Source organism: Chionomys nivalis, chromosome 8 (assembly GCF_950005125.1).
Source record: "Chionomys nivalis chromosome 8, mChiNiv1.1, whole genome shotgun sequence".
Classification (NCBI taxonomy): Eukaryota; Metazoa; Chordata; class Mammalia; order Rodentia; family Cricetidae; genus Chionomys; species Chionomys nivalis.
Genome location: NC_080093.1, coordinates 3,742,805 through 3,762,902, shown reverse-complemented (window position 1 = coordinate 3,762,902; position 20,098 = coordinate 3,742,805). Strand labels below are relative to the sequence as shown.

General features: G+C 45.6%; 1 protein-coding gene across 1 annotated transcript in view; it reads left to right on the top strand.

Moving 5' to 3' along the window:
• The first annotated feature begins 566 nt into the window (after nt 1–566).
• Nucleotides 567–20,098, top strand: part of Trub1 (TruB pseudouridine synthase family member 1) — a 52,397-nt gene continuing 32,865 nt past the window's right edge. The window contains exons 1-3 of the mRNA XM_057777520.1: nt 567–650; nt 12,123–12,372; nt 16,011–16,109. Coding sequence (XP_057633503.1) covers nt 567–650; nt 12,123–12,372; nt 16,011–16,109 — 433 coding nt within the window. The remainder of the gene's footprint in view (nt 651–12,122; nt 12,373–16,010; nt 16,110–20,098) is intronic.

Here is a 20,098-nt window from a genome sequence, read left to right as displayed (position 1 = left end):
CAGGAGGCTCACATGTACCTGTTGCTCCAGCTTCAGAGCATCTATGCTTTCTGAAAGTCTCTGCGTGACCTGTGCCATGCAAATGTAATCACATACATATTCACACATGTACATGATTAGAAGTGTCAGTAGGTATCTTATCATTTCAGGCATTCAGAGCAAATCTTCTAATACCAGATCATACGTCTGCATCCTGCCCTGAGACGAGCCCTTGCATTATTCTCTGGGAAACCCTTCACCGCATACAGTTGGAGAAGGATTGGTTTTGGTCACCTGGTTGTATATATGTAAGATATTTCAGTCATGTTAATGAGTGGCCAACGTGTTTTTCCAGCCCCATTGCTCTGCATCCCAGACCATGTGGCATCTTTCTCCCAGGCCTTTGACCACACCCGTGACCATAGGGTACACTGGAAGAAACCGAGAACCACACCTGCACAGCTACCTGTCTTCAGGGACGTCCGATGAATGTCAAGAGAACCTATTAGTCAGCAGTGACCATGAAGTTAGGAAAAAATGCTTCCTGAGTTTTAATTTACGTTTCTCTTTCAGGCAACAAAAGAAGTATGGAGTACGAAGATGCTGTTGAGCCCGGCAGCAGCTGTGACCACAGGACTCAGTGGCAAACGTTGAAGACACCTGCAAGTGATGTAATTTATCCATTGCACATTGATTGAGTGTCCCGTCCTTCAGCTTAGCATGGTAGAGGATTTCAGAGAACAATGCAAGGTGATGTCTTTTCCAGGACTCCTCTCAGGGCAGAATACAGACATATAATCTGGTACTTGGAAGAGACACCCTGGACAATTTATGTGCCCAGGATTCAGAACTGACTTATTCATGACTTCCCAGGGAAGCCATGCATTTAAAGAGTCAATTACTGCAACCGGTGATAAAAAGCTGCTGCCATCAGAAAACGTCATTTGATAAAAGCTTTGAAAAGAAGTCTTTGCCCACACCCTGGGTGATACGTTTACCACAGCACATGCACAAGCGATTTCTTTGTTTTCAGAGTTGTGTCTTGGCTACAGAAACATCTGGGAACATCTGCACTTTGGTTGGCATTGACAGAGCTGGGGGCAAGCATGAGTCCGTCGTGGTGACAGCTGAGAGAAGGCAGCCCTGTCTACAGAGACCAGCGTGAGCACACAAGATGGTTCTTTTATGTGAGTCTTCAGGAATGAACATGGTGACTCAGAGGCCAGCACGCTCTAGGGGTGTCTTCCTTCAAAGTCTGGATGAGAGGAAGATGAACGGCTGGTGAAAACACACTATAGATGATAATTCTCTCTGGGCAGGTTAGAAAAGTTCACCAGCAAACTCTGCGGATGTGAGAGACGAGGAGCTGGATGGCGTGTGCTTGCTTCCAAAGCCGTTAGTGGAGGAGGAAGGTGCTTCTTGTTGGAATAACACTATGTCCGTGGCATGTCGGAGTGTGCATGAAATGTGCCTTCCTGGTAATGAGTGAGCCGTTTGTGCACCTGAAATATGTAAATATTAAGTACATATGTTTAATAAAGCAAGCTGGCTATAAACTCAAGTGGATCAAGGCCAGAGTTCATGTCTGAGCTCATCTTTTTATTGATGAATTACATAGATGGGTAATTTTATAAATATCATAGCTATGCCAGCTTTCTAATAAAGTGTGTAATGCATATATTAAGTCCTCAGTGCACACACACAGACACAGAAATTCATTTGATAAATATGCAAGTAGTAAGGTATGCAATACATATAATATAGACAGCAAGTCCTCAGTGTGCACACACACAGATTCATATGATAAATATGCAAGTAATAAAGTATGTAATATATATTATAATATAGACAGCAAGTCTTCAGTGCGTGCACACACACACACAGAGCAATCGCTCTAGATTATTTATTATCAGAGATAGATATGTTGAGTGGGATGTAACCTATAGCATAACGGCTAAAATAAATCAGTTCAGTCATTGCCTGAGGAGTCTCAGCCAATCCACAGACCAGATCAGAAGCCTAAGTCTCCGTGTTACAGGGTAATAAGCAGATGGATGTCTGTAGCGCAGGTTGGCGTGTGTTCCTATAGGAACCAGGAGAGGGCTGCATCTTTTCCCTTTGGAGACTGTGGCATAGAAGCAATTTGATTTCTGGAAAGAAATCATGACCGAGTGTTTATGACTGGTTAGTGCATGTTCAATGTAGACAAGGGGGAGGCAACATTTATCGTGGACATAGGTTGTGGGTAGAGATCAGATCTTATTTTTATGAATCCTATTGTTTAGTCCATAAAGTGATGTACACGGTACTACACACAAGTCAGTGTTAAATTGTAAAACTAAATTTAGTATTCATCTGCAAGCTTTGTACTTTTTTTAAATGAAACATGTCCATATTTAACAGCTAACTACAAGAATCTATAAACTTAGAAATGCCTTGGCTCCAAACACAAGGACACATTTTTATTTTCCAAATCGGCTAAAACACTCTGATGGAATAAACATCCAATTGCAGGCCAGGAGAAACACCCAAGCTCTCTCCATCCCTCCCCTAAATCAATCTCACATTTAAAAATATGTAGAATATTAAAAAGGCAGATTATGCCTTTTCTAAATTCAATTAAGTAGTAATCGGGAAGGTCGAAGCCTTCAGGAGTTGAGATAATGAACGACACAGGCCAAAGTCTCTCGCTCAGCCTCCAGGCTGCCCCTGCTAAATAAGAGGCTTTCATTCAACTTGGTAATGGGAAACATCCATCACCCGCGTCTCCGAGGCCAGCCCTAACTCTTCCTCAAGTGGAGACATTATTAAACGCTTAAAGAAAACTGAAGTCACAGAAAGACATTTCCCAGGCTCATGATAATGTAGATTAATCAATAGAGACAATTTGTACATTATCTTCAGAATGTGAATACAGAGCGGCCTTAAACATTCCAAGTCCTCGGAGCCCACTTAAAAATAGTGCTCATAGCACTGCGTCCGAGCTCTTTATTAAATGGCCCTGTAGACACATGAGATTGGCCCATATGTAGGTTATTATATGTGCCCATAGACAGCAGGTGCATGGTAAATACATGTGAATGAGAAGACAAGGGAATATTCAAACAAAAGCTATCAAAGGGGCATCACATGTCGCCCGTCCCCTTAGTCTGATCTGTGGTATTTGTAACCTAATGCATATATGTGGTTTATATGTTAAACTGTGTAGGGACTGGAGAGGCAGCTCAGTGTTAAAACACTTGCTGCTCTTGCAGAGGACCCAAGCTGTTCCCAGGCCCCGTGCCAGGTGGCTCACAACCACCTGGGGCTTCTGCTCCAGCAGTTCCCGTGCCCTCTTCTGACTTCATGAAGCACTCTTACACACATGGCACACACAGGGACACACACACATGTAAATAAAAATGAAATTTCAAAAAATAACCAAGGATGCTATGAATGCAGATTAATGAAAACTCTACGGTTGCTGTTAGCTCTCTCAGGCTGTCCAAGTACCCAGAAGTGAGCTAATACTGGGCTATACCAGGTGTCTGGTGGATAGATAAAAGCCAGCAGCCAGGGTCTTGTGAAACTGGTACCATCTGCCAAAAGGAGTCATTTCCCTTACCTGGAGGAAGGATCATGTGTGGATCCTATCAGCATATCAAAGCCATGCTGGCCTCCAGGCCCCTCTGCATCCCAAGTCCCCTTTGTCCACCTCCAAGTCTCCACTCTGGCGTCCTGGCGTCTCCCCTCTGCAGGCAGGCGTCCCTTCACCCAGATACACGCTTGTTGTTCCCTTTATAAAGGCACGGTTTTCACCCTGCCCTGGATACTGTCACTATGCCCCCACCTCTCCCCTCTCTTGCTCCCTCCCACTTACTCTCTTGTATTCTCACTCCCTCTCGGTGACTCTCGGACTATGCTCTAGTCTCTGTCTGTCTCCACCATTTTTCCTCTCTGCCCCAGCCCTGGTCACATCTAGTCTGCAGACCACGTCCAGTCTTTTCTTTCTATACCCTGGATCCTTCCAGATGCCTCTGGCTGTTCCCTCTCTGGTATCTACAATAAAAACCTTAACCATGTTTCTTGGCTGTCCTGGATCTCACTCCGTAAATCAGGCTGGCCACAAACTCACAGAGATCTGCCTGCCTCTGCTTTCTAAGTGCTGGGATTAAAGGTGTGTGCTACCATACCCAACTATTCTATTTCTTTTTTAAAAGGACTTTCTTTATCCTTTTTCTTTCCTCTCCCAAGACTACTCATATTTTTTAACACACTATAAACCATTTACAGGTTTTCCCCCCATCTGAATCTGTCTTTATTGTATATCTGTAATTATTTACTGATCAGGGGAGGTTTTAATCTACTAAACGATATGGCTAAGATTAAAGCTGGGCTATGGTGGCTGCTCCACTCTGTTCTTTAGGTTTCTGGACACTTGTTTCCCAGGTGGCAGCACTATTTTGATATGTTCTGGAAACTTTAGGATGTAAGACAGAACCAGAGAAAGTAGGTCATTGTTCACTGAGGGAGCCTTGTCCCTGCTGTCTGTCCTTCTGGTCTGCCATGAGGTGAACTTGGTGGTATTTTAAACTCTCACCATTATTTCTGTCCATTGAACGGAGTCAGGAAAGGAGAAATCGAGTTATCTGAAACTGAATCCACAAAAGTCTTTCCTTCCTACAGCTGTTTATGTCTTGTGTTTTCCTCACAGCTGTAAGATAGGAATCAGTGCAGGGTAGGGGAAGCAGCTCTGTGGGTAAAGCACTTGCTGCATACACAGGCAGACTGAGTTCAGATCCCCAGAACCATGCAAAGCTAAACACAGCAGCCCACACCTGCGATTCCAGCTGTTGCTCTGAGGTGAGACGAGTAACAGAGAGAGATCTCAGAGCCTCACACTCTACTGGTCTGCAGCAAGAGACCCCTGCCTCTCCAGAGGCTCACAGTGCTCTAGTCTGCAGCGAGAGCCCCCTGTCTCACCCAGAGGCCCACACTGCTCTAGTCTGCAGTGAGAGACTGTCTCAAATGAGGTGGAGCAAGACCAACAACTGAAGTTGTCCTCTGACGTCCACACATCTCTGTGCACACAAGAGCACACGTGTGTGCACACATGTGAAGGCTGGTAAATCAGAGGGCATATTGTTTCTTTTTGTTCGCCAATATGAAAACATGCTTTCTGACAGGTGGCTGTGTGAGCCTTTAGCTGCACTGCTAAAGGAACTAGTTTTCAGTGCCAATAAATCAGCTGAGGCAGCAACATGAAGTCATTTCATGGACATGGACCAGCATGTATTGTTATAACTTAATGGAACAAAGTGTCAAGAAAATGTAGGTCAGCCTGGTGAGCCTTGTCAGGTGATAGGATGTTTCTGTGCTCGCAAGGATGTGCCTGGCTCTCTAGACCCTCACCTCTTGAGTTCCTCAGCTCAAACGCAGAACCTCAGCAAAGAGATACATCAAACTATTTATAGGTTGACATTCAAATGTTTTAACGTGCTTCACTTGGCTCCCAGAATTCTTTCCTGGAGATCACATGGCATTATCAGGCTGAGGTGAAGGGCAGGAAAGCTTTGAGATGCGAAAAGAATATAAGGATCTCCGAGAGGCAGCCATAGTTTTATATAACACCTCCTGGATGGACATACTTCTATCATTGCTTCCAAGATTACAGCCAGACATAGCGGCTCCCGAATATAACCTCAGCATTCAGGGGCTGAGGCAAAAGGATTGCTTTGATTTCAAGATCAGCTAGGGATATGCAGCACAGTTTTGTTTTAAAAGTCAAGGAAGTAAAGGGAGGGAAGGAAGGGGGGAGGGAAGGAGTGAGGGAGGGACGAAAAGAGAAGGGAGAGTGAGAGAAGGAAATAAGTGAGGGAGGAAGGAGCAAGAAGAAAGGAAAGGAGGGAGGAAATGGGATGAGAAAGAAGGTATAGGAAGAAGAAATGGAGAAAGAAAGAGAAAATAATGGCAATCACTAACCTCATGGTCCTTTCATAGTCATATAAATCACTCATTCTAGATTGAAATTTGCAAGCAGAGACTGCACTTTTGTTTCCTGGCTGCCCAAACCCAAAATAATCACACAGAAATTACATTAATTATAACACTGTTTGGCCTATTGGTTCAGGCTTATTATTAACTAGCTCTTAGAATTTAAATTAAACCGTAATTCTTGTCTATGTTTAGCCACGTGGCTTGATACCTTTTACCAGTGAGGCATTCTTATCTTGCTTCTTCTGTGTCTGGGTGGCGACTGCAGACTGAGTCTTTCCTCTTCCCAGAATTCTCCTAGTCTGGTTGCCCCGCCTATACTTCCTGCCTGGCTACTGGCCAATCAACATTTTATTAAACCAACACAAGTGACAAATACTTACAGGGTACAAGAGCACTATCCCACAGCATCCCCCTTTTTTTTTCTTTTCAAAACAAGACACTGAATATTTCTCCTTTGTTTAGCTTTTTCCCTGACCACTGTCCATAACAGCTTATAACCAACACACTAAACAAAGATGAACATCATAATTCATTTTTTGGGAATGTGGGCATAGTTTTCTAGGCACTTCTTGCTGATTGGGAGCACTAATAAATTTATGGGGATGCAAAGAAAATTTAGAATTATGGTCAAGTCCTGGCTGGAGTATTCTGTAAGGTAGATCATCTCAGCCAGCAGTCTTGAAGCTGTTCTAGATGTAGAACTCAGAGGAAACTGCAACAGAGGTGTTCTGAAACACTGGATCATCTGCGCCATCTGTTCCCACTGGAGATTTTTCAGGGGGTCTTCCTCAATCAAACCTTATTTTTCTTAACTCATAATGAATCCACAGCCTCTCATTTCCTATGGAAACAAAAGCAAAATCTCTTCTCCAAAGTAGCATACCTTTTGACTTAAATTTTGAAGTGAAGGCATTTTCGAAATATATAGGGTAGATTAATCCTGCAGCATTAAACCAGTATTTATAATCAAATGACTTTTAGCAGCTGTTGCTCCTTTCTCAGTACTCAAACAATTCAAAGTCAATACAATAACATACAGTATCCAGAATCTCTTTGTATTTTCCATCTTTACATGTCTTGGATTTCACTGTAGACCAGGCTTGCCTTGAACTCACAGAGATCTGCCTGCCTCTGACTCCCAAGATTAAAGGTGTGTGCCACCACACCTGACTTACTCTATTTCCATTTTTTTATTTCTCTATCCTTTCTTTTCATTCCCACACAAACGTATATTTTTAAACACACTGTAAACCACTTGGAGGGTTTTCTTTTGTCTGAAACTGCGAATACTGTATATCTCTATCTTTTTCTGAGTACATAGAGCCTAGCTTCATTGCAGAGGTACTGATGAGAGCCATGTTTATTGTCACAACTCTGTGGAGTTTCAAGGTCCCTGGCACCACCAAGAACCCTGCTGCCAACTATTCACAAACACCATTTAAGTGTTTGGTGGCAGAGCCTCTTAAAAGAGCTGCAAGGTTTTTGCTGCTAACACTGAGTTGTTAAGTCTCTCTTAAAGGAGTCGCACGTCTCTAGCAAACAGAGGCCAACAAAGACAATGTTGCTACCAAGAAGACATGCTTGACTGTGTTCTTTTCTACCTAGAATCCCCTGCCCCTTAAAAAAAAAAACAAAAACTTTTAGGCTTTATGTGGAATTTTTGCCGAATGTTAGGGCACCATTATGTAAACAGAGGCTGCTCTTTCATTTTCCAGGCAACAAGACTTGAATAATCACTCAGAAACTTCATTAATTGCAACACTGTTTTGCCAATAGCTTAGGCGTGTTCCTAGCTAGCTCTTACATCTTAAGTTAACCCATTTCTACTAATCTGTGTATTGACACTAGGCTGGGGCTTACTGGTGCTGGAAAATTCTTTTGGCAGCTACATGGCATTTCTCTGACTCCACCTTCTTTCCCCCACTATCTCTGCTTGGATTTCCCACCTTGCTATATTTTGCGGCTTCTTTATTAACCAATGGTAATAAAAACATTCATAGAATACAGAGGGGAATCCCGCATCAGAAATTCCATGATTTTATGGGCTAGATGATTTTCACCAATGCTTTTTGTGGCTTGCCCATGGAAATTATTTTTAACTTTAATATTCGGGGACCCTGTGGTCATCTCTATACTCCATCTAAACTGAGCCGGTCTGTCCTGTCTGTCCGTCCTGTCTCTATGGGTACTGGAACATTCTAGACTTTGGACGCAGCAAACCTAGGCCCTATCAACTTTAATTTTTTTGATTCTGGACCTTTGTAACTGCTTGTTGTTTTTAGACATCACTTTGCTCATCTTTACACAGAAACGCTATTTCTCAGGCAGTTACCAAGTCCTCATGCTAATCCCTGTGTATGGACCACATGGTTAGTACACTGAAATTGTCATCTGCTCTCCGCTGTATTTCTTCTCCTTCCTCACCTTTCTGTTGGGGTCAAACAAAGTACACATATCTTCTACATTCTTGTCCAAGTCAACAGTACTCAAAATTTGGATCATGGCAGCCCCCACAACTCTGCCTTTTATACAACACTAAAAATTTCTTTTAGATGATGTTAGTCTGTTAAGCATGTAATTTTCCATGAAACTAGAGCATCTATCTTTTCTTACCATGCCCTCACCCACCATTACATTCTTGAGAATGTCACAGCAAACCTCCAAACAGCTTTCTTAAGCATAAATCAACCATAGCTCCTGCTTTCTCCCCCACTCCGGCCTCTCAGGAGGAAGTGTGCTAGTGTACCATGACTTATTCAAAGGGAGATCTGCACGCAGCACGTTGCCTGCTGTTTACATCTGGCAGTGGAAACTAACTCACTGTGTGTCTGCTGAATTCCAGAGCAGAGTTGGATTCTGTTTGCTTACTGTGATCACTGTCTTGCTAACAGAGTCTTTATATAAATGTTTATTGAATTATTAACCACATTCTTGATTATTATAATCACCACTTCTTTTTTATATATACAATTATTTTACTGGGGACTTCCAGAATCTTGCTAATGTTTATTTATCCTTTACTGAATCTCTCTTCAATTCTTTTGGACATAAAAATATTATCTAAATTATGTTATGTAGGGTTTGTTTTTTTGTTTTGTTTTTTTTTTTTGAGACAGAGTCTCACATGGTAGTTCAAACTGGCTTTGAGTCTGTTATCCTCCTACCTCTGCCTCTGGAGAGCTGGGATTACAGGCATGGACCTCCCAGATCTTTGGCAATGATCCACAGGGAGGCTCCAGGTCTAGTGTCAGCCTTTCTCCTGTACACTAAAGGGTTAACCCAGAAAGCTTGGTTTGCTGAAAACTTGACCATTCCAAGAAAAGACTGGCCCTTGGGAGAATCAACTTCAGATCCCATCTGACAAGAATATAATGGTGTCTCAGGCCTCAGGGTACAACAGCATCATTTTAAACTCTGGTATCCAGAGACTGACTACGTAAGAACAGTCATGCAGAAACTTTTTTAGGAGTTCCCATGACAAAGCTTCCACTTCAGTGTTAGGAGAGTTAAAGGCTGTGCTTGCACCTCTGCTGAAAGAAGAAACCTGAGATAGTTTCAACCATCAACTTCGTCTCCCACACCTTTCAGTCTGTACCCTGTAAAACAGCAAACTTCAACTGTGAGTTTTAGACGTTTTCTGAACCCCGAGTCTTTCTCATAAATCTGTCCTGAATTGTGTTGGGGGACTCCCAAAGTACTACTGACTTTATTGTAGTCATGTGCCCTTGGTCAAATTAACCTCATTTAGGTTCACATTCCTCATTTATAGAATGGGTATAAAATCATCATCATCACCATCACTGTTATGTGGTTATATACAAATGGAAACACTCCCTACTAGATGGAAGAGAATATTCATAAGACTCAGGAAGTAAATAAACCTCACAAGACCCAGGAAACTTCTAAAATTTAGAGCCACAAGGCTTCTCCCCAAGGTTAACCAAGCAGTAGCAACTGATGGGGAAAGGAGTCTCTCTCCTCTCTCTCTCTCTCTCTCTCTCTCTCTCTCTCTCTCTCTCCTTCCCTCCCTCTCCCTCTCCTCAAGCACAGCTACCTGCCAGTTGTGCAGGGAGCTCCAAGATGCACTTTTCATGAGTCTTCACCCACAGTGCAGCGGGCTTTCTGGTGAGGCAGCTGTCTTAGAGTCACCCACGCTCATGTAAGTCACTCTAATAAATTCGCTAGCTCCACTAGGCTCAACTTAGGATAGGTTTTGGGGTCTGGTACTGGTGTCCTATCGAAGGGGGACTGGAAGTTAGTTGCTCATACCTTCTCAGGAAAAGTCACACAGCATCTGCTTGGTAGTGAAGTTGTGCTACCAAGTTATTTTCCTGAGAATTATTACAGAAATGGCTGGGAAAAGCTAAGTGTCAGCATGGAGCATACACCCACCCAAGCCTGTCTCCTTTATCAGTCTCTGTCATGAGTTTCCACAGGCCTCCATCTCAGGACAGAATTCTCTAGAGCAGAGTGCTCACCTCAGGTAGAGCAGGGAGAGCTCCCGTTCAGTCTTTACTAGGACACTTTCTCTCTCTTGCCCTTCCCATTTCTACCCCAAAGCATTCTTAATGGAGAAGATTCATCATCCTCCATCTTTATCTTTTGGCCTTATGCAGTACAGCTATCTCTTTCTTGATCTTTTGCTTTGGTTTTCTCTGAACATCTCTGGGATTTCTTCCCATTTCTGGATCATTGGAAGTCAGCTTGTTTGGGCCTAACTTCTACATATCTGTGATGCCCCTGATAGGAGCCTTTGTTCTTTCTCTTCAAATAAAAACACTTTTCACTTAATTTTAAGTTTTATTTATTGCAATTATTTTTCCTAATTACAGGAATGTAAAGCCAAAATCAAAACCGTACACATGTTTATACCTCAGTAAGTTCACCTAAACGTCTTTAATCCCCTCAGCCCACAGCAGAGCTTCCCTGTGCAGTTAGCAGATTTCTTTACTGCTCTTCCCCTTTTCTTCCCTATTAGGAGAGTTTTCAGTGGCATAGGCAGGGACAAAATTTTAAAGAGTTTTCCAGCCCTTTTTTCCACGATGGAAATCATAAACAGATGGGGAAGATACATCTGGCTCTTCTCTGAACTTTTTAAACACGAGCCCTTTCCCGAGCCTGTCATGCAGATCTGAGCATCCTCAGCTTTTCCTTCCGAGCTGTCAGGAACACCTTTCTGCGTCTCGGTTTGGCCTCAGAGTGCCCTCTGTGCCCCGCTGCCTGTGGCTCCAGAGAAGAGTGTGTACCGACAGCTCTGGGAAGAAAAAGCTTCCCCAGGCCTGTGTGTTTATGTTGGGGGTCAGAGCAGAGGCCCCAGGAACCATGGGGAACCCAGCACTATACTTGGATTTGGTTGATTTTAAAAATCTTACTCATAAACAACCTTTGGTGAACCATGGGTGGTTGACGGCAACAAGACATTTTATCTAGAATGTTAGAGACTTCAATTTGTTGGAGACTATTTTGAGATATGGTGTATTAGTTTTCTATTGTTATGGCGAAACACATGACCAAGGCAACTTATAGAAGAAAGAGTTTATTTAGGCTTATGGTTCTAGATTGACAAGGGTCTGTCAGGACGAGGAAGCAAGGTAGCAAGCGGCAGGCTGAATTAGGGTGCCAGGGCTCATATCTTGAACCACAAGCAGAAAGCAGAGAAAACTGGGAGAAACACAAGGCTTTTAATCTCAAAGCCTGTCTGCAGTGACACACTTCCTCCAGCAAGGTCACACTTCCTAAACGTCTCTGCACAGCCACCAACTGGGACCAAGTTGTTAAACATCTGAGTCTGTGGGTGGTATATCTCAGACAGAGGTGTGCGCGTGCACACACACAGAGGAATGTAGGGTTTCGGGGCGGTTTAGTTGTAGAAGGGTGCTCATGGGACAGGAAGTGAATCCTTCATCTGAGTTTCACAAGTTCGGTGTTTGTGTTGGGTAGTTTACAACGGCAACTCCAATAGCCCCCTGCCTCGAGGAACTAAGAAAAGTTCAGAAACAGATAATAAAGGAGAGATTCCAGGGGAACTCTGAGCAGCCCCAGCAAGCCCTTGGTCAGCAAAGAGAGGCTCCGGACTACAATTCCCAGAGGGCCTTGCAGCCCAGCCCGAGAAAGGCGGGGCTGATCAGGCTGCAGCTCACGGGTCATCGGTGTGCGCCTCCCGGTAGTGGGTGCAGCCTGTGAAAGCATGGCAGCTGCTGAGGCAGAGGTGGCGTCCCCCTCCGATTGCCGACGCAGCCTCTGATGCTGCAGAAACAGCCGCAGTGGTAGCGGCCCGGACCAGATTGCCAGCCCAGGTCTCCAAGGCCGCCCTGGCTGCTAAGCTGCTGTCGCTCAGCGGCGTGTTCGCCGTGCACAAGCCCAAAGGGCCCACTTCAGCCGAGCTGCTGAATCGGCTGAAGGAGAAGCTGCTGGCAGGTACTGCAGCCCGGGTAGGGACCAGGCTGCGGCGTTCTCCGCTGCTGGGCAAGCGCCCTGGGGTTTTAAATTTTATCTTAGTGTTTGTTTATATTATTTACCGACTGACTTAATTTTCGCGCTCACGGCTCAAGAGAGAAAAAGAGCGACTGCTGAATTAACTTTCTCTGGACAGAAACCCAGGTCATCCTGGATTGAATTTATCAAGCTCAGACTCTTACAACAGCGGCCACGTGAGCTCACGGGAAGTATGTGTGTGTAGATTGGGGCCCACCTTGCACACACAAGTTTCCACCCACGTGCAGACCAACTCTGTGGTTCAATCCCTCCCAGGGTTTTTGTTTGGCTCTTGTGGATGAGTCCCACCAAAGGAAGCTCTGCCTTTCAACCCCCAAGCCACTAACTTAAAACTGTACTTTAAAAGCGCATAGACGGAGTTTGCGAGGACTTAGGACATCACCTTTTAGCAGGCGCGAGAATTCATCTTTTAATCAAATACAAGTTCCCAATCCCTACATTTGCAGAGGTTGTGATTCTGAACACCTGGGATATTTTTGGGAAATGGCACTCTTAAACCATTGTTCCAGATTCTGGTTGAGTACTTTATGGAACATTAAAATAGAAGCTGGCCGCTTTTCTAAGCACACTTCCTGATGATTCGTGTGCACCGCGAAAATGTTAGAAAACATAGTTAAAAAGCCCAGTAGAGCACTTACAACTGTGGCGTGAACAACAACAAAAAAAACAAAACCTTAGTTTTGTTTTGTATGTGTACATACATGTGGCATGCACGGATGTGTGTGTGTAGGTCTGAGGTGATGACGTCCATCTTCAGAGATGGCTTTCCATCTTCCATGTTGAAGCAGAGTACCTCTCTTGAACTCAGGGCTCGCCAGTTAGGCAAGTCTACCTGCCCCGCCTGCTCCAAGGAACAACCAGCGTGGCTCCCTCGCGTGGGCATCAGGCTTCAGTACCGTTCATGTGGGTGCTGGAGGTCCTGACTCCGGTCCTCATGATTCCGTGTCGAGCCCTTTACCCTGGGTTTTACTTGATCCTCACATTAAGCTGTATCTTTGAGTCCTATAGAGACATGGAGATGAACGGTGACAGCCTCTTCCCTTAACTGGGCTGGCAGTCTTGTGATTTCTGCAGGCTTTAGTCATGGGGACCTCACCGTAAAATTATTTTTGTTACTACTTCATAAGTGTAATTTTCCTACTGTTTTGAATCACAGTTTAAACATTTGATATGCAGGATATCTGCCCTGCGACCCCTGGGAAAGGGTCGTTCGGTGGCTGAGAACGCTCTCTTAGAGGTTCCGATTGCTCCCCGTGTTCCTCCAAGTATGGTGATGTCATGTCTGGTGACTCTGGGACTGCTCGCCTGGGCTCGGGACTGGGTGACCTGCACCCCCCTCAGAAGGTGGATGTGGCCTCTGCACTTCCACGGTGGCTGCCTTTCTCCTTGTCTCTGCCCTGCCCTCTTTTCATTTCCATCAGGTGTTCTGTCCCCTGGTATCAGTTGTTATAAAGTAGGTTGATGGGCTGAGAGACAGGTATGGTGTGACAATTGTAACAGTGAGAGACAGGGATTGATGGTTGTCATAACGACGGGAGTGTGAAATGAACTGGGCTGGGACCCTTATTTCCTTCTTTTTATTAAATGCACGGGTCTGCACCAGGTCCCCAGTGTGTCATGGCGGCTCCTTGGTGTCTTTGTGGCTCTCCTAACAGTGGGAGAAGATGTGTCTCTGACTCTTTAGCCCGCCCTTGCAGATTCTCTCATATTCTGTTGCTTGTCCTGCCTCCATGGGTTTTTACCTTGTCGAACTATATCTTGTTTTGTCGTGTTTGGTTGCTGCGTCTTGGAGGCCTGCCCTTTTCCGAAGGGAAGTGGAGGGAAGGTGGGTCTGGGGGAGAGGGGAGAATGGGAGGAGGGGAGAGGGGAGAATAGGAGGAGGGGAGAATGGGAGGAGGGGAGAGAGGAGGAGGGGAGAGGGGAGAATGGGAGGAGGGGAGAGGGGAGAATGGGAGGAGGGGAGAGGGGAGAATGGGAGGAGGGGAGAATGGGAGGAGGGGAGAGGGGAGAATGGGAGGAGGGGAGAGGGGAGAATGGGAGGAGGGGAGAGGGGAGAATGGGAGGAGGGGAGAATGGGAGGAGGGGAGAGGGGAGAATGGGAGGAGGGGAGAATGGGAGGAGGGGAGAGGGGAGAATGGGAGGAGGGGAGAGGGGAGAATGGGAGGAGGGGAGAGGGGAGAATGGGAGGAGGGGAGAATGGGAGGAGGGGAGAGGGGAGAATGGGAGGAGTGAAGGAGGGAAACTGAAATTTGTTTCTTTAATGAATGGAAAGTTTGATCGTGAGGACAACAAGTAAAACCAGGCCAAGAGCTCAGCACAGGTAGACGTAGCCCGGTACGAGATGTGATTCCAAAGTGAGGAAGGACAGAGGAAATTGGGAATACTTAGAGGGGTTAACCGAGGACTTTTAACTAACAGCATACGCCAGCCCCAAGCTGTTGTCATTCTCTAACTATAGGGATAGTCCTAGAATTCACTGAGTTAGCATAAATATTGACTCACTTGAAATTGTCTTCCTTGGGGCCAGAAAGATGGCTCCTTCAGGTAAGAACATTGGCTGCTCTTCCGGAGGACTCAGGTTCGATTCCCAGCAGCCACTGGGGTCTCATTTCCATTGGTAGCTCTAGTTCCTGGGGCTCTGATGCCCTCTTCTGGCCTTTTTGGGTACTGCGTGTACATGGTGCACAGATACATACAAGCAAAACATTCACACACAGTAAAAGATAGATAGATAGATAGATAGATAGATAGATAGATAGATAGATAGATAGATAGATTGATAGATTGATAGATAGGTAAGTGGGTAGATTTGGGCACTGCGTGTACATGGCACACAAGTATACATGCAACCAAAACATTCATTCACAGTAGATAGATAGATGGATAAATAAATAATAAATAAAATAATTGTTTTTTTTTTTTGTTTTTTTTTTTTAGAAATGAGTTTTAGTTTCTAGTTGACTAATTTTGGAATACTCTTTTGTAAGTGAGCAAGCGTCTGGTCATCCGTGTGTGTGTGTGTGTGTGTGTGTGTGTGTGTGTATGCGTGACTGTGGAGGCAGAGGTCACCTCAGGTGTCGTTCCTGAGGCACTGCCCACATTATTTGAGGCATGGCCTGTCACTGGCCTGGAACTCACCACGTAGAGGTCAGCAAGCTCCAGAGACCCTCTTGTCTCTCCTTGCTCAGCTCTGTGATTATATATTCATGTCGCCACATCCAGGTGTCTTTCACTTGTGTCCTGAGGATGAAGTCAGGCCCTCAGGCTTGAGTGGCAAGTACTCTACCAACTGGGCTAGTCCCAGGCCTGGCTGTACGTGTTTTGTTGTTTTGGTTTTTGAGACAGGGTCTCACCGTGTACCCTTGGCTAGCCTGGGGCTGCTTTTAGACCGTCCTTGCCGCAAACTCATTTCTAAAAGCGTGCACCACCACACCGAGCCTGCTGCACCTTCTAAGTGGTCCCAGCCTTCCACTTGGACTGTGTTTATTTGAAGAGGCCGTGTGGTCTTCCTTGTTCCTCCTGACTTGTCTTGGTAATTGCTCTTTTCATCACTCTTGCAGAAGCTGGAATGCCTTCCCCGGAATGGCACAAGAGGCAAAAGCAGACATTGAAAATTGGGCACGGAGGGACGCTGGACAGTGCTGCACAGGGAGTCCTGGGTAAGGGACACGAAGGAAGGTTGATAGCACTCTCCTTTAACACCAGGAGTGCTGGGGAAGGGACACGAAGGAAGGTTGATAGCACTCTCCTTTAACACCAGGAGTGCTGGGGAAGCCCTGGCTCTGCAGACACCTGGAAGGTTCCAGTTATATTGTGTTTACAGTGCTTCTTCTAGGAAGCCCTGGAGAGGTGCAAAGCACACAGCTCACACACCACACAGCACCACACAGCGCACACAGCACACACACCACACAGCACCATATACCACATAGCACCACACACCACACAGCACACACAGCACACACAACACCACACAGCACACACAGTACACACAGCACACACAGTACACAGTACACACACCACATAGCACACACAGCACACACAGTACACACACCACACAGTACACACAGCACAGCACACACAGTACACACAACACCACACAGCACACACAGCACACAGTACACACAACACCACACAGCACACACAGCACACACAGTACACACAACACCACATAGCACACACAGCACAGAGAACCATCACCTCTTCCTCGTGTGCTGGGCTTTGAGCAAAGGTTTGAATTCAAGACGAGTAGTTAATGCACCATGTGCGAAACTGTTATGCTTAGGAAGGCGTGGGCATGGCTGCCGTCTGGGGACTTGGATTATAGGAACAATTGCTCCCTTTCCTCTGTCATAAACAGGGTTTGCTGTTTGACCTTGTGGGCTTCTGCTTTCCTTTAAGAATCTGGAATTCTGTGCTATCACCCAGGCAGGGGTGCCTGGGTGACCATTTCTAAACACCAAATAAAGTGTTGGTTTACTGTGTTTCCGATGCTTCCCAGAGAGAATCATTGTGTGTGTGACATTACATTTCAGTATTGTTGAAATAGCGAGCCAAGCATGTCCCCTAAGCAGGGGGGAGAGAGGTCAAGGAAGCAGGACTGGGGATTTCATCTCATTAAGTCATAAATACACTATAAATAGTAAGTCCTAGCTATTTACCAGTCTTTGGGCATGGGAGAGTTGTGGGGCTACTGAGAATTTTAGTACAGCTTTGGGGGAATTGCTGTATCTAATGCAATCTCAGATAGTTCTCTCTAGAACATAAACCCGACAGCTTTTGAGGGGAAGCCTTTTGTTTCTCACAGAGAGTTATAGGTTCAGTTGCTTGTGGAAGGAACTTGGTCAAGAAAAAAGTCATTTGTCCTTTTAAATGTCCTGTTTTAAAACTCCGGTAGAGGTTCTGATGTCTTCCCTTTATGGACTGTTAAGGTGTATATGTCCACGGGTTAGAGTGGATTTTTTCCTGAGATTGTACCCATAGGCGCAGGAATACATATATCAGGCCTCCCATCACCTCCATCCCCGCGTACTAGAAACAAACCTTTATGCTCTGCACGGCACTGTGCTTGATTTAACCCTGAGCGCTGGGATTAAGGGCTGGCACCCCCATACCCAGCCCCATAAAAGCTCTTCTGAGAGGATAAAATAAAATACAGGCACTGGTGGAAAGGGGAGGAAGTGCCAGGAATTCAAGGGGCTTCATTTTGGGCCCAAGTCAGTCTGTCCTGGGCTGGGGTTCAGGAGGACTTGCGGGTTTGTTTTTCCTTGGCTGACACTGTGTGTTTGTTTTTCCTGTGACTGACGCCGGGGTTGTGTTTTCCTGTGGTTTATGTACTATTGTTTCTTTAGGCCAGGCTTCTGCTTCCCCTACCAGAGAGCGTACAGCTGGAGGGGATGATGGTTGGCACTCCCCCCACCACCGAGTCCTGCCATTCCCTTCGTCCCTCTGTGACGTCCCTGTGTTCTTTCTCCCTTTCTCTCTCACCCTTCCCTTCTTCCCTGTCTTGACTCTGTTCTTGCTACATGTCACATGGGACAACTTTGAGTCTGCCGTCTTACTGGGAAGTACTTTATGTGTTTCAGAAACTGCATTCTTTCTGTATTCGTGGTACAGATTCAAGACATAAGGTGAAAAGTCAGTTCGCAGAAAAAATTAGGGATGAATATACATATCCGGAGAGCCTGCAGACTGTGTTGATAGAGCTGCTGCCTGGCGTTACCTCATCTTCACCTCTAGGACCCCTGAGTGTGTTACGTTACATCACAGGGAGCAGCCAGAGTTGACGGTCGCTGCTCAGATGACTAATAACATTATCCTGGAATTTCCAGGTAAGCCCAGTGATCATCTTTAAAAGCATAAGAGGCCAAGGAAGTCAGGACATGGCAGTGGAGGCTGCCGTGATGTGATTGCTGGCTTTTAAGAGGGAAGGGACCACGAGCCAAGAGTGTAAGCAGCCTCTAGGAGCTGGAAAAGGCAAGACATTCCCTTGGGGAAGCTGAGCTGTGGCTTCTCTCCCCGAGAACCACAGACACAGCACAGCCACGCAGTCCCCAGACCTCATTTCAAATGGATGTACAGTCACTCTCGCAGCCTGTTGTGACCTGCTTTAGATTTCTGGCCCGAGACCCGGAAGCCAGTGCTGGGTTGCACGGCAGCAAGAGGAAACTCTGTATACTTCTGTCCCCAGTTCCTCAGGATGGAACTCGGTTTCTCCTGATCACTTTACGTAGGTAGGTTTAGCTTTACAGGTATAAAAGTGCAGGGAAATTTCCAGAAGTATCACAGACCGCATTTCTTCTTAGCTCTCCTTTCGTGAGTGTTTTTATTTACTTTTATTTTGTGTCTCTGGCTGATGCTAGAAGAGGGTGCAGGGTCCTCTGGATTTAGAGTTATGGTTGGCTGTGAGCTGTCGTGTGGGTGCTGGGAACTGAACCCAGGTCCTCTGGAATTAGAGTTACAGTTGCTTGTGAGCTGTCATGTGGGTTCTGGGAATTGAACCCAGGTCCTCTGGAAGTGCAGCCAGAGCCCCTAACCACAGAGCTATTTCTCCAGTCCCTGCCCAGGCCTGCTCTAAAACTGGTCTTTGCTCTGTGGTTTTCTTTTCTTTTTTTAAAAGATATTTAGTTAACAGAAATATTTCTCACGAAAGTTTAAGAAACTGTGAAGACACTTTGTAAAAACTGGTTTTCGTGTCTCCATAGCAGCAAATATATAGTTGTGTAATCAGTTCTCTGTGAGGAGACTGAGGTCCTTAGCAGAGCTGTTTTATAGGGCTGGCTTGGTCAGGGCTAGCTCCTTGCCTTTGCTTGGATCCTGAGTGACTCCCAGGACTGTAATGGTTCCGTTCCAGGCGGTGTTATAGAATTGGATGAACCGCTGTGAGCTTCCAAGTGTAGAAAGCTTTGGAAATGCAGCAAGTGCCCTGGCCTGTCCTCAGATGGTGCCGTCTCCATAACCAGAGACTGGCGTGCTGGGTGTGACATAGTGTCCTTGCCTGTCCTCGGATGGTGCCCTCTCCATAACCAGAGACTAGCGTGCTGGGTGTGACATAGGCTTTGAGATAGAGAATTATTTCTTTTAATAAAACAAATTTGGAAACTAGGGTAGTAATTGTGAGAAAAGCCTGTATTTTATCCAGCCTGTATTCCACTGCTGTGGAATAATCCTTCTGTGCACTGTGAAAATGTGTTGCTCTCATTGTTAATAAAAAGCTGATTGGCCGATAGCTAGGCAAGATTTTCAGGGCAGAGAGAATGCTGGGAAGAAGGGGGTGGAGTCTGGAGCCAGATGTGAGAGAGGCCACATGGGAAGTTCACAGATGAGGCAAATGAGTCTCGGTAAAGACACGAGGAGAAGCAAGGTGTATGTGCCGTGTTGAAAGAAGGTACTGCCGCATGGCAGAGGGTAGATAAGAAGTGTGTGTTAATTTAACATGTAAGAGTCAGGTAGTAACAAGCCTGAGCTGCTGGCTGAGCATTTGTAATTAATACTAAGTCTCTGAGTGGTTATTTGGGAGTGGCTACTGGGACACAGAGAAATGCTGCCTACAATCCACGTTTCCCAGGCCCTGCATCTGCCTTCTGTAACTGCACTTCCTGTCTCCTGTGCTGACTTTTCCGGGCCCGACTGAGACTTCTGCATGTGA